This window comes from Nothobranchius furzeri, chromosome 16, assembly GCF_043380555.1.
Source record: "Nothobranchius furzeri strain GRZ-AD chromosome 16, NfurGRZ-RIMD1, whole genome shotgun sequence".
In the NCBI taxonomy this organism is placed as follows: Eukaryota; Metazoa; Chordata; class Actinopteri; order Cyprinodontiformes; family Nothobranchiidae; genus Nothobranchius; species Nothobranchius furzeri.
Genome location: NC_091756.1, coordinates 58,540,848 through 58,556,705, shown reverse-complemented (window position 1 = coordinate 58,556,705; position 15,858 = coordinate 58,540,848). Strand labels below are relative to the sequence as shown.

General features: G+C 41.9%; 1 protein-coding gene across 2 annotated transcripts in view; it reads right to left on the bottom strand.

Annotated features, from left to right (window-relative positions):
* tgfbr3 (transforming growth factor, beta receptor III) overlaps positions 1–15,858 on the bottom strand; it is a 108,356-nt gene that overhangs the window by 63,728 nt on the left and 28,770 nt on the right. For both annotated transcript variants that reach the window (XM_015962334.3, XM_015962332.3), the window contains exon 3: positions 5,375–5,562. In XM_015962334.3, the coding sequence (XP_015817820.3) occupies positions 5,375–5,562 (188 nt within the window). The remainder of the gene's footprint in view (positions 1–5,374; positions 5,563–15,858) is intronic.

Below are 15,858 nucleotides of genomic sequence, written 5' to 3'. Positions count from 1 at the left end.
TCTGTTAGCTTTGGGTTACCATGTAGCTAACGTTCTGCAGATCACCAACTGTGGAGTGGTATCGGCCCAAGCTGGGTAAGCAGCTCACTCGGCTCAGCGGCCCACCGGGACGGTGCCCGAATGCCAGATAGGCCAGTCCATAGTGTGGATTTTAGGTTCATGCTTTTATTTTACAAAGAAAATAAATCTGCTTCTTTACTCCCATATGAAAAATTTATTTGAGGAATCTTATTTTACGAACATAAAATGATGGTGTTGTGAGCTGGGAGGTGAGCTCTCTACACACACCATTACGTCACCTGTTTTTGGGAGCTTCTCTGATTTCAGGAGAGAGAGCAGCAGCTGTGGTCAATCAGCTGATCAGCGGGTGGCCTTCATAAGGAGGACGGAGGACACTGCTAAACTGCCGGATGATTACGCCCTACTGGTAGAAATCCCAGCCTCTGTGATTCCTTGAACTCTAGTTTTTGAAATCTCACTTTTTGCTACGACTTTGTGCTCAGACTTTGTTCTTGTTTTTCCTCCACTCTCTAGACTCAGTCATCCCTGTCCATACACCGCATCCCTGCGTGTTTTTGGATATACAACTGCCCGACCTTACAGCCTCTGGATTTATCTCTCGACTCCCTGTCCTCCCAACGGCTCGACTTGCTCCTGGTAACCTGCTCTCTCTCTCTCACCGCCTCCTGTTGGAACCCCGTCATTCTACCTCAACCCTGGACATCCGCTTGCTCTCCCAGCTCACCCCTCCCCAGACAAACTTCACCACGCTTCGCCGTAAGTCCTCCTCCCAAGCGCATCCTCTACCATACTACATTATCAAGGTCCAACATCTGCTCCTCTTCCCCTCAGACGCTGCTCCCGTCACTCATTTGCTGATTACCAGTTACTCCTGGAATCATCATTTCTTAATAAATCATTATTATTCCTACAACCAGCTTCCATATATTGATTCTGCATGTCCTGGGTTAAATATTTATCACAGAACATGACAGATGGTTGATTCAAAGCACCTTTATGAAGCCTTAAATGTGTGGCCTTTAGGTTGGCATCTTCTCTGTCTGGTTTTAAATCTCTTTTGAAAACCTTTTAACTCAGCATGAGAATCTTTTAGTTCCAGTATGTAAGTTTTAGTTTTTGTGTATTCTTATGTTGTTTTACTGTACTTCAATTCTGTGAAGCACTTTGGTCAGTGCTATGTTGTTGTAAGGTGCTATATACATAAAGTTGGCTTAAATGTTCTCCTGAACTGAAACTATTTCTGTTCTCCAAATAATGAAACACCTTTTAGGTGAAAATGGGATTAAATTATGAAACATGGAATTCAGACAGAGATTATTAAAAATATTAACTGTAAAGTTCTCAGGTGGTTATAGAGCTCCACTGTTGCAATAATACACTCTTCTCACATCCTCAGTTTCTCAAATGGTTGTGAGAAGACGAAGCAGGCGTCACACACTGCAGCAGCAGCAGCAGAGTAAGTGTGAGACTCCACATGAGTGTGAAAGTGTTTGAAATCAACCATGTGACCTCCCTTATCCGTTTCAGCTTTGCACGCTGAGTAAAAACTCCCAGACTTGTTGCTGTGCAGACATGCAGCATGAGTCACGAGGTGCACAAATGCAGACTGTTAAACCTCAAACAACAAGCCGCTCCTGCGCTGCAGACTGTCACTCAAAGCATCAAAATGTGCCTGCTCTGTGGTCCAGACGCCACTTCCTCACCTATCAGCACAGGTGAGGGAAACTCTGAGAAAATGAATCAAACTCTCAGCAGGCAACTCTCACAATCATCAAATGACAATTAAAAGAGAATGAAATTATTTAGCCACATGAGAATAGTTAAGGAAAGTTCATTCGTGAAGTTTACAGGACGTTGCACCTCAACTTTGGAGAGAACTTCCTTTATTTTTTCCGTTTGATTGATGGTCTGGACACATTCAACTCATTCACTGCCACTGACGGCATTTGCATGTTTTTACTGTGTGGGCATCGGAATGAGCCCCCGCACCGTGAGAACAAACATCTCAGCTCTAAAGCCGATCTTCATCCGCGTACGTCACACGTCACGTGATCAGGAAGCAGAAAATCCATGTGTTAGGAGATAGTTTTGGGACGCTGCTGTAAAAAAAGTGAGGCGTGAACCGGGTAAGCTTCTGCTGATCACAATTCAACAACGGATTATGAAAGAAAAAAATAACTCTCGAAACACGCGGTTTCTTCAAGGTGAGTCTACTCTTTGTTTTGTCAGTTTTGGCGTTGACATCATCCTAGCGAGCAACATTCTGTGCGCAACAAAAACGCTGAAAAATGCTGGCAGCGAAGGACTTTATTGATCAGGAAATGGCTGCCAGTGAATGAGTTAAAAAGCAGCTGATGACTGTTTTATTTAATAGTACTTTAACTTAAACCTTTTGTGTTTTCCTTCATCTTTATGATGACATTTTCCGACCGCTCGCTGCCATTGACGGCTAAAGTTGTCATTTGCATTTTTTTTACATTGCGGGCGTAGGAATGAGCCCCACACTGTGAGAGCAAACATCCCAGCTCTAAAGCTTATCCTCATCCACGTATGGCACATTTCACATGAACAGGAAGCAGAAAATCCATGTGTTAGGACATCGTTTTGGGCCGTTGCTGTATAAAAAGTGAGGGGCTAACCGGAAAAGCTTCTGCTGTTCACAGTTCAACGACGGATTATAAAAGAACGGATAACGCTAGAATTACACAAATGCTTCCTGATGTAAGTAGTGAGTCTACTCTTTCTTTTGGTAAATTTGCGTTGACATCATCATAGAGCACAATGTTCTGTGACTCTTCAAAAATAACAGTAAAGCGCTCAAAAAACGGTGGCAGCGACAGGCTTTTCTGATCAGGAAGCGGCTGGCAGGTAATGAGTTAATTATATTTCATTTGTTTTATGATATTTTGTTGTTTTTGACTTTGAGATCTTTATGCTTTATTGATCTTTATTAAGCTTTTACCTTCTGTGATAAGTATAAATCAACTAAAATGCTTAATGAAACAAACAAATAAGAGCAGAGGACAATCAGCTGTAGATATTCTGTACTTGTCATGGTCTGCGTCTTCCCTCATGTGTCTCCTCGTGTTCTCCATCCCTCTCTAGACTCCCCTTTTGTGTCTCATAGCGCCCTCAGGTGTCCTTTGTCTGCATCTCATTTATGTGTCCCTTTGTGTTTTTCAATTGTCTTCTGTTTGTTGCCCTTTAGATCATTCCTCCCAGGTCCTGTGTTCATTCAGTCATCCCCAGCCCCTCCAGGTGTTTCCTTCACGTTCTGTGTCCTTGTAGCTCCAGCCTTTTTGTCCCCAGCTCCCTCCTGGTTTTCTTCATGTCTCTTAGGCCTAGTCCACACGTAGCCGGGTTTTTTTAAAAACGAATATCCGCCCCTCCAAAAACTTGCATCCACACCACCTTGTTTTAAAAAAAACTCTGTCCACACGTACCCGGATAAATACGTTGTTAAGGACATGCCAGACCTGTAGGCGGCAGTACTTCCCCCGTTCTTAACCTCGTCCTTCGTCTGTGGTCTTCCGCAAGGAGCAGTAATTCCTCTTGCAAAAACAAACAAGCAAAAAGCGCTTGGACAATTAATAAAGCTTAGAAAGCTTTATTAATACCAGTTTCTTTTCTTAGAAAGCCCTTTACACTCGTGGTTATGGGGTTTAATATTAAGAACTCATTAATAGCTTAAAGAACTGGGAAATAAAGTATTTCATATTCTGACCTCAAGAACCTGTCAAGATCCAAAATGATTAGAGGAGAAATAAGTCTCTTTACTTTTAGCTGTCAAGGATGAAAAATGGAGACTGTTGCTGTTGTTTTACCACAAGGACTTTTAGGTGAACGAGCCGAGGGAAGATCCACTTAATCTGCTTATCAGTCTCTCCTAAATTCCTTTTTTTCTGCTAGATGATACCCTCCTCCAGTCATGAAGGATCTGAGGATTCAGTTGATGGCACCTTAAATGGTGCACCGTGTGTGTGTGTGTGTGTGTGTGTGTGTGTGTGTGTGTGTGTGTGTGTGTGTGTGTGTGTGTGTGTGTGTGTGTGTGTGTGTGTGTGTGTGTGTGTGTGTGTGTGTGTGTGTGTGTGTGTGTGTGTGTGTGTCAGAACAGGCTGATCTGGTCCCCTCAGAAGGTCTGATTGTCCTTCTAAACAAAAATAGAAAACTTGAGTCACACTAAAAGCTTCTGCACGACTGAACTGAACTCCTGTAGCCGATGACGGCCAACTCTTCTACCACAGAAACACACACTGATTGATGAAATATATTAAACACCACTGCTTTTATTTATACAAATGATGATGTGGTACATCTTAAAAGAAACCCTAACCCAATTGTCAAAAATACTGAATTTTTTTTAACTATGACCGTTTCTAAGATGCTTCAACGGACACAATGTCATAACGGTTCTTGCTTATTATTTATCAAACAGGAAGTGACGTTGAACCACACAGGCAAAGTGTGATGAGCATCTTTGCAATGGTATAAAAATAAACATCAAGTGTTTATCATGGTCACTGTGATATTAGGTTATGCTAATTGATATTTCATCTTCCTGACTCAGTAGCTTCAACCAAATACTAACTTACTAAAATTCTAAATGTATTGCGATCATTTGCTATCTAGAAAAGTACCTTCAGCTAAGAAGAGATTGTTTTGTCACTAAATAAGCCCTTTAGTTCACGGTCATATCGCTGCATCATAAAACAAAAGTTATATTAATGTATTTGCCTGATGCACCATGTTAACACACTGATTTTGAACTTTGCTTTAAGCTTGAGTCTCCATCAGCAGTAAACTGCAGGTCTATACATGCTGCCTCACACACCATGGTGACAGTTAAAAATTTTGATGCGAAAGCCTTCTGCACATGATTAATGTTCAAACTCTGTCTGATGGTTCACGCGTTGTGTTGCACCACCCCTGAACACAGGGAGTGTTTTCACCACTTTCACCAGTTTGAATGGATGCAGTAAAGAGTTAAACACTGAGGAGAGGATGGAAAATATCAGACATCTGTTGACTTATCTCTGTCTTTCTTTCTCTCCCTCTAAAAGGTTGTGTTTAGGTCATGAAGGCTTATCTGATCAATGAGTTTGGAAAAGAGTTCCAGGCCGAAATAGTGGAAAACCTAAATCATCTATGAGATATTTAGATTATTATTAGTTTTTGAGTTGCACAAGAGTTTGAAAAGTGAAAAAAAGTGTTTTCAGATTACAGCTTGTACCCCCCCCCCCCCCCCCGAATCAAGCGCCACAAAAAGATCGAAGCTTGATCACAACTTTTGTTTCTTAGCAAAAGTATTTTAAAGGTGAGTGGGGTTTAGCTTTTTCTAACATCGATGACTCACTTTCACTGGCGTGTTGTCTGGACTTTCTGGAGCATGTCCTCTCAGGTTGATGACGTGCACCTCCTGAGGCAGGGTGGCAGTGCCTCTGCTTGCACACCCTGACATAATGGTGTAGTTTCTTGTGATGGCCTGCACCGGGTGTCCTGTCCCAACTGGCAGCAGCTCACATGGGCTGCGAGACATAGGCCCTGCAAAGAAGAGAGAAAATAATGAAATAAAATAAACAAGGATTATGGATGTATCAATGAAATCTGCTTGAAAGTGGAGCAGACGATGCTAAATTTAGTTAAGCTATGGTTCCATTTAGGGGTCTGGGATGGGTCGGAGTGGGTCAGAATGCAATTTTGTCTGTTTCTGTTGTAAAAGTGGGCCCTACAACAAACCTAGACTGCAACATTTTCGAACCCACTTCTGTTGTAGGTGTAGGGTCGTCACGGTAACCGGTGTAGCGGTAAACCCCGGTAAAAAAGTTGACAATAATAACCGTCTTGTTTTTTAAAAAACTATATTATCTCGGTGGGTTACCGTGGCTGCGGTGTAGGCGCGGTGACCCTTACCAGCCACCGTATCATCTGCTGAAGTTGCCGGTGGCACATGCGCACTTTGTTGTTTACAACCAACACTTTCTTGAAGCTAAAGCTGAAATAATGGCCAAAGGAGGAGACGGCAGCGCTCAGGACATTTGTTATCCCTCAAAGAAGAGAAAGTGGGAAGTACGGGCATCTTTTGGATATCTGAAGAATGCCGAGGGGCAGTTGACAGAAGACGGCTATCCTGTTTGCAGCACGTGCAGAAAAAGTGTGTGTGAAAGGCAGCAACGCTTCAAATCTCACGACACATCTGCGTGACCATCACCCACAACTCAACAGTCAACGCAAGGCAAGCTAACGTTAGCGCTTTAGCTAAAATGCGTGATCCGAGGATTTGGGTTGAGGGAGAATGCAACGAGTTGCTACATAAAGCAGCCGCAGCGCCGCTACCTGCATATAAACCGTGTCGCGGACACCGCCATGTTGAAATGACGCTATGCATTACGGGGCTCCCAGGGGCAGATAAGAGTTGGTCTCTTTCCAAGAATAATTATGAATTTAACAATGATTACTGCCTGATGACATTTTCCCACATCTGCAAAGCTCACTGGAAGGACACAAACCGAGGAAATAGTTTCCTGATATAGGGTTTATTACTCAAGTAAGGGTAAAAAAGTATCTGATTAGAAGGCTACTTGAGTACTGAGTATCATCTGATCTAACATTTTTAAATGATGACATCAAACAGACAAAAAATAAGAAGTTATGGGCAAATATTGGTATTTTAAAGACTAAAGGGAAAAATGAAAACAAATAAACAACATGATTACAAAATAACACATTTTAGGCAAAAATGTAGACACAAACTGAGGGCAGCATTTCCTGACATACAGGGTTAATTTAATTGTGTGAAAATGTAGCATGTTTAAAAAAAATACTGCGATAATACCGAAAACCGTGATAATTTTGGTCACAATAACCGTGAGGTTAAATTTTCACACCGTGACAACCCTATGTAGGTGCATTGGAAAATGGAGCAGTAAGGCTAGAGCAGAGTGGTACAGCTAGGGTAGGGCTATACGACAAGGGCAGAGCAGAATAGCTAGGGTAGAGCGGTATAGCTGTACATAGTTGAGAAAATGCCTGCAAGTAGTGGCAATGTTTGGTCGACTTCAGAACGACAAATGTTAGTGATAGCCACATACAGGATGGTACGCATTCGGGTTTTACCCCACCTGCCAAGTGAGAGTCCAACTGGTCATTGAAACGCCCTCCTGAAACCACCTACCCATACTGGTCAATACCAACCCTCGACACCCCACTCCACCCTATACTATTCCACTCTATGGGACTAAAGGATTATATTCCCAGTAGTCTTTGGATGAATGCACATTGCCACCCACATTTCCTGACAATGTATATAGGAAATAGATGTGGGAGTAAAGATGCTGCATCACGATTTGTTTGGTGTCCATCAGGGGTGGACTGGCCTATCTGGCATTCTGGCAGTGTCCCGGTGGGCCACTCAGCCAAGTGGGCTTCTTGCTCAGCTTGGGCCGACACTACACCACAGTTGGTGATCTGCAGAACATTAGCTACATGGTAACCCGAAGCTAACAGAGTTTTTCCAGGCGTTTTTAGCATGAAAAACGTGGTAGAGCATTGACGTAGGAGTTGTTTTACCGCGTTAGCATGTAGCTAATGTCCCGCCGATCTTCGCCTGTGGAGAATGAGTTGATCTGGAAGGCCAGGGCTCCCAGTCACAGCGGTCTGGCCCTGCTTGTAATTTAACAGTCCCAGTCCATATTAGATCTCACATTCAGCCTAGAGACGAGTCCGCGGGCGGCAACACCCCCCACCCCCACCACTCTCCCAATGGGGAGGGCAGACTTAGGGCCGACGATTCGTAAAAACGCCAGGGCCGAATTTTGGTCCCAGTCCACCCCTGGTGTCCATCTCTGTTTGTCTACTACACACTCAGCTGTAATCAGTCCCATCACCTGTGAGTGCATGAAAGCATCCTATGAAGTAAACTTGAATGTGTGGCACTGGCAGGGGAAAGCGTCGCAGGGGTCCATGTAGGGCGCCTCACAGATCTTTTTAATTAAAGAGTAATGTGATGTGATGAAGCGTAAGACTCAGTTTTCACTCGGGACCAGACCCAGCCCTTTACTCCAAAGCCTAGTGCCAGTCGAGGCCCGCTCACATTTCAAATACATCACATTAAACACGCAGAGGCGATCCGATAGCACATGTGGAAACAATTAAAGTCGGCGTGAAAGACGGTTTGATAGCGCTGCTAAATTCTCCCCAACTGACTCCAAAAGCACGGCGGCTCAGCAGGCGGGTAAACCACTGGAGAAATGTTTTTATTTTTTTATTTCACAGATAACATAGCTTTTGTTTGTTTTTTATCCTTCTGCTGCCTAATAAGTCTATGTTGAATCATGGTGACGACTGAGTACCGTGCAGATCTTTTTCTCTCTGCAAGTAAATCATGGAGGTTATATTGTTACCATATTTGTCTCATGGGAAAATCTCCGTCTGAACCTTGTGCTGACTCACATCTTGTCCAAATTCAGAGAGACTGGATCATATTAGGCGCTCCAGTATCATTTATAAACTGTTTTAAACACAGTAAAGTCTTGTTATGTGATTAGAAAAAGAACTCAGAGCAAAAACCTGTGGCGCATCAACGTTTCCAACCCTGCTCATAACCCCTCACCCTGTTCCTCCCTAAGGACCGGAGCCAATTCCCTCCCTAACCATGTCATCACATTTCACACCCACAAGCACATCCAAGGGCACTCCAGCTCACTTTCCCTCCCGTTCACATGGATAATAGCAAACAACTGACAAACAAAGAAAAGTGAGCTTTCTGGGAGACGTCCAAAAGATTACGGCATTTTTGGGAAAATGATGTGATTTCCTGATTGTTTCAAAACACAACAAAGCAAAAGTAAAACATCTTTTTAAAAACATGCCACAGACAGAAGGTTACCAGGCTGATAAGCCAAAGAGTCTTGTTCAAAGACAAACAGACAGAGGAAATAGAGCTAGCCTCTAAATCGCCAGCTCCGTCTCTGCACTCATCTTATCTATCAGCCTTTTCCTGCTTCTGTCTTCTTTGTCTTCTGTCCTCACGGAGAGTGTCCCAAAATAAAAGTAAAGCAAACGCAACAATAGCTGAAAAGACTGTGAAATAACGGGCTGTGGAAAAACCACGATCTCCTTTTGTTACTTTAGTTTTAGTTGCTTTAATGTTTTAATCACAAATAACAGCAGTTGTTTCCTGCCTGTGCTGCACACATCGGGTGAGTTCACCTTCAGTCATTAGTCAGATTAGTGTTGCAACGTTCTCACTGCTTTTAGTGCTATAAGGCCTTTCCAGGGACGATTTCCAAAAGGTATTTGATTACGAGCATTGTGATTTTCTGGTGTTTCTTAACACTTTAGGAAATTTTGCCACACAAACACATCTTTAATTTTTCAACCAGCAACAGGTGCTTTCAGGGCCCCTCTCCTGTCCAACAGCAACGTAACGCGATAACAATGTAACATGATTACATAATTCTGTAAGGTTCATGTTCAGCCAATCAACTACTTAGACGTCATCGGCAGTCGACGGACCCCGAGCTGATCTTGCACCGACACCGGAAGAAAAAATAAAACATTCAGCCTGATGTAAACCACTATCAGTCATGTACAACCGTGCAAATCCACTTGGGACATTGATACATGGCAAGTGTAAATGTGCCTTTAACGTTAATTGATTGTATTTCAGAAACTTCATGCAGAAATCTGCATGCTTCTTTTCAGACTGGCATCTGGACAAACACCTTTGACACTTGTCACTGTTGTAAACCCATGTGTAAAACTGAAACAAGATTTTGTGGTTTCAGCTCTGAGAGCGCTTAGTTGCCTCCACCGCCTCTCGTGTTCCTTCAGAAGTTAAGTGGGCTCAGAACTAAGGCTGCAACGCCGAGCTGAAATGTAACCGGGTCACAACAGCTCACGTGGTTTACGGGTTTCTGCTTTACAAAACGAGACAAATAAGATACATTTTTATCAAATAAAATAAATAGAAAGAAAACATTAAAATATCTGCAGTCAGTTATAGTTTGTTTTCAAGTCACAGTTTTACTTATGAAATAAACGTTCTTCATCATGTTACATGTTATAATACCAGCTCAGTAGGATAGTATCTAAAATAGTTGAAGGCTTGTGGGTGCATCCCTCTATTCGTGGGAATTTTTGTGATGAAACAGCTAGAACTTTCTACTAAACAATGAAGTGCACACGCTCATGTGCATCTGCCACAAGCCTGGTGAGTGATACCAAGGAGAAAATACTGGAAATGAACAGAATTTGGAAATGTCTTTTATTTATTTATTTATTTATTTATTTATTTATTTATTTATATGTATTTATTTATTATGTATTTTTTTATTTTTGTTTTTTATTTATTTATTTATTTATTTATTTATTTATTTATTTATTTATTTATTTATTTACTTTGTTTTATTTAAAAATGTACAAATGTTTGTTAGGGCCCCCCAGAAAAAAATTAAATCAGGAGTTGAGAAAATTGTATTGTCACAATAAAGCCGAAATAGTTATTTTCAGATTTAAAGGCGAATTTTTAAAGTAACCCATCACCCGCGTAATGACTCACAGTAACGTTTTGTGTGATTTAACTATATGGTATTAGAGGTGTCGAACACTATGCTTGCTCTGCAATGTTGATGTTTCATCTCCACAAATAATGCAAGCCTGTAGGAGTTCTGCTGGGTGGTAGAGTTGTTAATGCTAATGGTTAGCTTATACTAGCCAAGACGTTCTTTGCTGTTTCCTGGACGCTAAACCAACAACAACCTTTCCCATCATGAGTCCAGATGAGTGAGTCCATGAATGTTAAGTGACAGTGTGACGTAGATCTGTCAGGCTTTTCAAATCCTAGAGTTTCACCGTCTGTTTTCTATCAGAAGCTACTGCAGCCTGCATGAAAAACTCAGCGTAACAGATTATAATCTGAAACAAGATTTTAAAAATGTTTTTTCAGTGAAACATACCAATAATAATAAACAAGAATGCTTGTTAAAGCAGATCAAACCTGGAGCTTTAAAGGGTTTTGGTGTGTTGTGTCTCGTGGAGCTGCTGCCTATCTCCAGCAGTCATCCAGCAAGGTGGGGGTGGGGGGGGGTCCTGAAAGTTTCATGGCGTTTGTTTTGAACTACAAAAATTATGTTAAGTTTCCATTTTGAGCTAAGGCCCAAACAGCCAGGTCCTGTTTACATTTAAGTTTTATTATTGTTGTGCTTAGAATTCCGATAGAGACTTCAATGGTAAAAAGCAGCTAAAACTCAGGGGTTAGATTTTGAATCAGTCAGTCATTAAAATGTGACGTTCCCTTTTAATGGGAATTATTTATGCAGCATCGATAAGTTTCTCCATGTCTGATTCTTTATAATGACTACGGCACATGGACATGAAAGACGAGCACCAGTGATTGACACGCACCTTGATCTACTTCTTTTTCTTCTAACCACCCCCGGTTAAAAGTTTATTTACTCAGTTATGGAGGTGTGGAGGTTCCTCCAGCCATTTCTCAGTGTTAGTATTATTTAAATATTTTTTCCACAAGCTGGTTTATTATTTCATTTTGTTGCAATATTTTAAGATGTTTACTAATGGGTGCACACATTTAGTAATTTATCTTATACGTAGTTTATTTGATCATTAACTATTTTCATTTGTATTTTTGTATTCTGCAGAGAGAGAGAGAGGAGAGAGAGAGAGAGAGAGAGAGAGAGAGAGAGAGAGAGAGAGAGAGAGAGAGAGAGAGAGAGAGAGAGAGAGAGAGAGAGAGAGAGAGAGAGAGAGAGAGAGAGAGAGAGAGAGAGAGAGAGAGAGAGAGAGAGAGAGAGAGAGAGAGAGAGAGAGAGAGAGAGAGAGAGAGAGAGAGAGAGAGAGAGAGAGAGAGAGAACACTTCCGGTGTAACTCCAGGCAGGAAGTGGAATATTCCATCTGGCTGCTGGAAGCGGGGGACTTGATCATGAAGAAACAAGAAACCAGAAGTTCTGAAGCTCTAATTGAGTTCACCAGATTTTGTTAGGAGGTATTAGTTTAACTTTTTTGTGGTAGTTATACTTTGTTGACTTAGTGTTTCCCCTGTCTCTCCCCTCGTTGTCTGTAGGCTAGCCTTTGTGTACAAATTCCCCCGTGAGTCTCAGCTTTGGGACCGGTCTTGTTTGTTACTTTTAGTTAAGGTTATTTTCGTGGCAATTTTTTTCCTTTGGACCCGTTTTGTCTTGATTTTTGTTAATTATTTATGGAAATAAATTTAGAATATATTCTTTTTACACCATTGTCCTGGAGTTTTACTGCTCTGTCCCTGACAGGAGGATTGCTACCAACTATTCAGCCCTGTGAGTCAAACAGAAACCTTGCATGGGCCTCTTAAGACGTGTACAAGTACCGTAATTTCCGGCCTACAAGCCGCTATTATTTCCCTGTGCCTTGAAGCCTGCGGCCAATATCACGGTGCGGCTCACGTGTAGATTTTTGTTGGCCAACAACCACTAGAGGCACTCTCCAGCAGTAAAGTGAGACAGGCACGGCAAAACGTTATGCGCGGAAAAAGACGCTCTTTGATTTAAAGCGGCACGTTTACACATCAGACACACCCTCGTCGTGAAAAACACGCAGAGGAGTGCATATGCTGCAGCTTTCAAGTTAAAAGCGATCGATCTGGCCATCAAACAAGGAAACAGAGCCACCGCACGGGAGCTTGGCATAAATGAATCAATGGTGCAGCGTTGGAGGCGGCAGCGGGAAGAACTCAGTCAATGTAAAAAAACAACAAAAGCTTTCAGAGGAGCTGAATGCAGATGGCCGGAATTGGAAAACATTCTTGAAGAACACACAAAGAGCAGACGGCCGAGGTGTTTCCACTGTTTCCACTGTGCAGATCATCACTAACCAGGCATGTTTTGTGTGCAGTTTTTATTTTCTGATCCGGGGCTTATTAATGCTGTGTCAGCGCTGTTCTTATCTTCTAAACATGCAAATGACCGGTAATAACGTGTCAGTTCTGTTTTTATTTTATAACCACCCAGAAATATGAATGCTATCTGTGCTGTTTTCTTTTCTAAACTTGCAGGCACGTTCACCCATGTTTAAAATGTGTTTTGTTGAATTAAAACAACAATAGCGTCTTTCTAATTATCTTATGTTATGGCCGTACATGCGCTGTGCGCCAGAGACCTGCATGTGCTGCTGCACAACGGCTTGTATTCGAGTGCGGCGTGTGTGTGTGTGTGTGTGTGTGTAGAAAACCTTTTTTTTTTTTTTTTTGCTGGTGCGGCTAATATTGAGTTGCACTCTATAGTCCAGAAATTATGGTAATATTTACTTTCTGTGAAGTGGCAATCATTGTATTTTTTTCCACACAGCTGAAATACTTTAGAGCTGGGCTAAAATAGTGTTAGAAGTAAGACAGGAAAAGGGAATAATAAATCTGAATTAGTGTGGGAGAGGCTGTGTAAATATACCATTGCTCATTTATTTAAACAGCGCAAAGCAGTGACGTCACAAGATGCTTGGCCTAATCAGGAAGTAACACTAATTTAGTAACAGTAAGTACTTCATCTTGCAAAATAAAACAATACAAACATGATTATTTGTCCTGCTGTATGTTTGTTTGTTTTTTTGTTTGTTTGGGGGGGCTGATACATAAACTAGATTCATGAAATCTTGGATCATATAGATGTCAAAAAAGCAGTGAACAATAATAAAAGTAGAATCTTTACTGTATGTACTGCAGATCCATGTATTGTGTGATATGCGCCTCCATTTCCCAGAAACACACTTTCTTTTCCTCTACAGTGTGACACTATAGGCAAGGACATGGGCACAGGAAGTGATGTCAGCTGGTTTGCCAGTTCGGGACAAATCTGATATTCCGACAAAGCCACTTCCTAACACAAACAAACAGAACTTTCCTCTGGTGTGTGTGTGTGTGTGTGTGTGTGTGTGTGTGTGTGTGTGTGTGTGTGTGTGTGTGTGTGTGTGTGTGTGTGTGTGTGTGTGTGTGTGTGTGTGTGTGTGTGTGTGGACATTGGTAGCAAAGTCCTCACTTTGGGACAATGTCAATGAGCTCTAGTTATGGTTAGGGTTAGGCACAATCCAATCACTAAAATGAATGGAAGTCAATGACGGTCCTCACAACGAATGCCAGACTAAAGTGTACATTGGTACTTCAAGTTCATTACATCTTAACTTAATGGTGTGTGTGTGTGTGTGGGGGGGGGGGTCGTCAGAACACACTGTAGAGTAAAACTAAATATCTGAACAATGAGCAAGATAGTACGTCAGCCTAAAGATTTTTCAACAACAAAGTTTATCATTTCTTCCAGGGTGGTGCTCCCCCCTATCTGGCTACTCTCCTGGACAGACATTCCCCATCACGCGCTCTGCGCTCCTCTGGCCAAGGCCTGCTCGCTGTCCCTCGGTCTAGGTGTCGTACCCGTGGGGGCCGGGCTTTCTCAGTCTAGCACCGTTACTCTGGAACCAGTTGCCACCCTCAGTTAGGCTGTCCCCTTCTCTGACAGTCTTTAAGAATCACCTAAAATCACACCTCCTCCGCTTGGCGTTTCCAGAACATGTTTGATTATGGCCCTCTACTATGTTGAATCCATTCCACAGTTTTCATTGGTACACTCAATCCATCCACTCAATCCACTTGTGTTTCACACATTTGTATTTTACCGGAATGTTTCATCTATCTTGTAATTTCCATTTTGTATTTTGTAATTTGTATTTTGTAATTTGAATTTCTTTTATTGTTGATTTATTCAATATAATTTACATACAACTGTACCATGTTCAGCGCTTTGGGCTTCCTGACAGGGTTGCGGAAGGCGCTTTATAAATAAAGCTTTGATTGATTGATTGATTGATTGAAAGTTCATCCAGTAATGTAAAAACTTATTAAAGATCAGTTATTTCACCAAATGCAAAACTGCACACCGGGAAATGTAATACTTCGTAGCAGTTCTCATAAAGACAGGACTTAAATCAATCCTCGGCTCTTTTTTCCTATTTGCTGCAGGACACTATTCCCATGAAGCGCAGCACAATACACTTTAAGGATATAATAGTCTACCCACTTTTGTTTTTCTAAGGAGCGTTGGACTTCACTAGCTCAGCTCAGCTGTTGACATTAGCGCAGCCCACTCACCCAAGGACCTTGAGTCACTATAGCAGGAAGTAAGTAAAGCCCCTCATAAGGGTAGAGTAAGTCCACTTCACCAGCCTGCCTATGAAAAGGATTTATCTCCAGACCGTAAAACTGGTGGAAAAAGAGAAGGGAGGAGAAAGGAGGAAGGAGGGCAGAACTGAGGTCACACTCCATTAGGGAAGTCATAAACTTCCCATCAAAGCGTGAGATCTGGAGTCGGAATAGGTGTGTAACTCCATAGCAAACTAAGACCTCTTAGAATACTCTGATACAATCACTGGGCATATAACTGAAAAACACCAAATTAAGTGAAATATATGGATTTTCTAAGGGGAGTGAGCAAAGATCCATACTAGCCATTTTTCAGTCTGTGTAGCGCCCTCCCTTCATGTCAAAGTGTTAAACAAAGATCTACTTATGCAGAAAAATGATGGGAGTTATTGCTGTTTGGTCAAATCATGAAAACACCATTACACATGATCTCATCCAATATTGCACGATTATGAGCGATCTCCGTGCTCAGAGGCTGTGGTGTAAGTGACTCTTCGATGCTACCACACAAAAGCTAAGCATAGCATCAGTGAAACTGAGGACATTGGGGACATTTTTCTCACTTTTATAAGATAATTTGGCTATGGTAGCCAATGTGAAATGGACTGATCCATGTGTTGTAGATGTCCATTCAACAATTACTCTCTGAAAGTCTCATTTA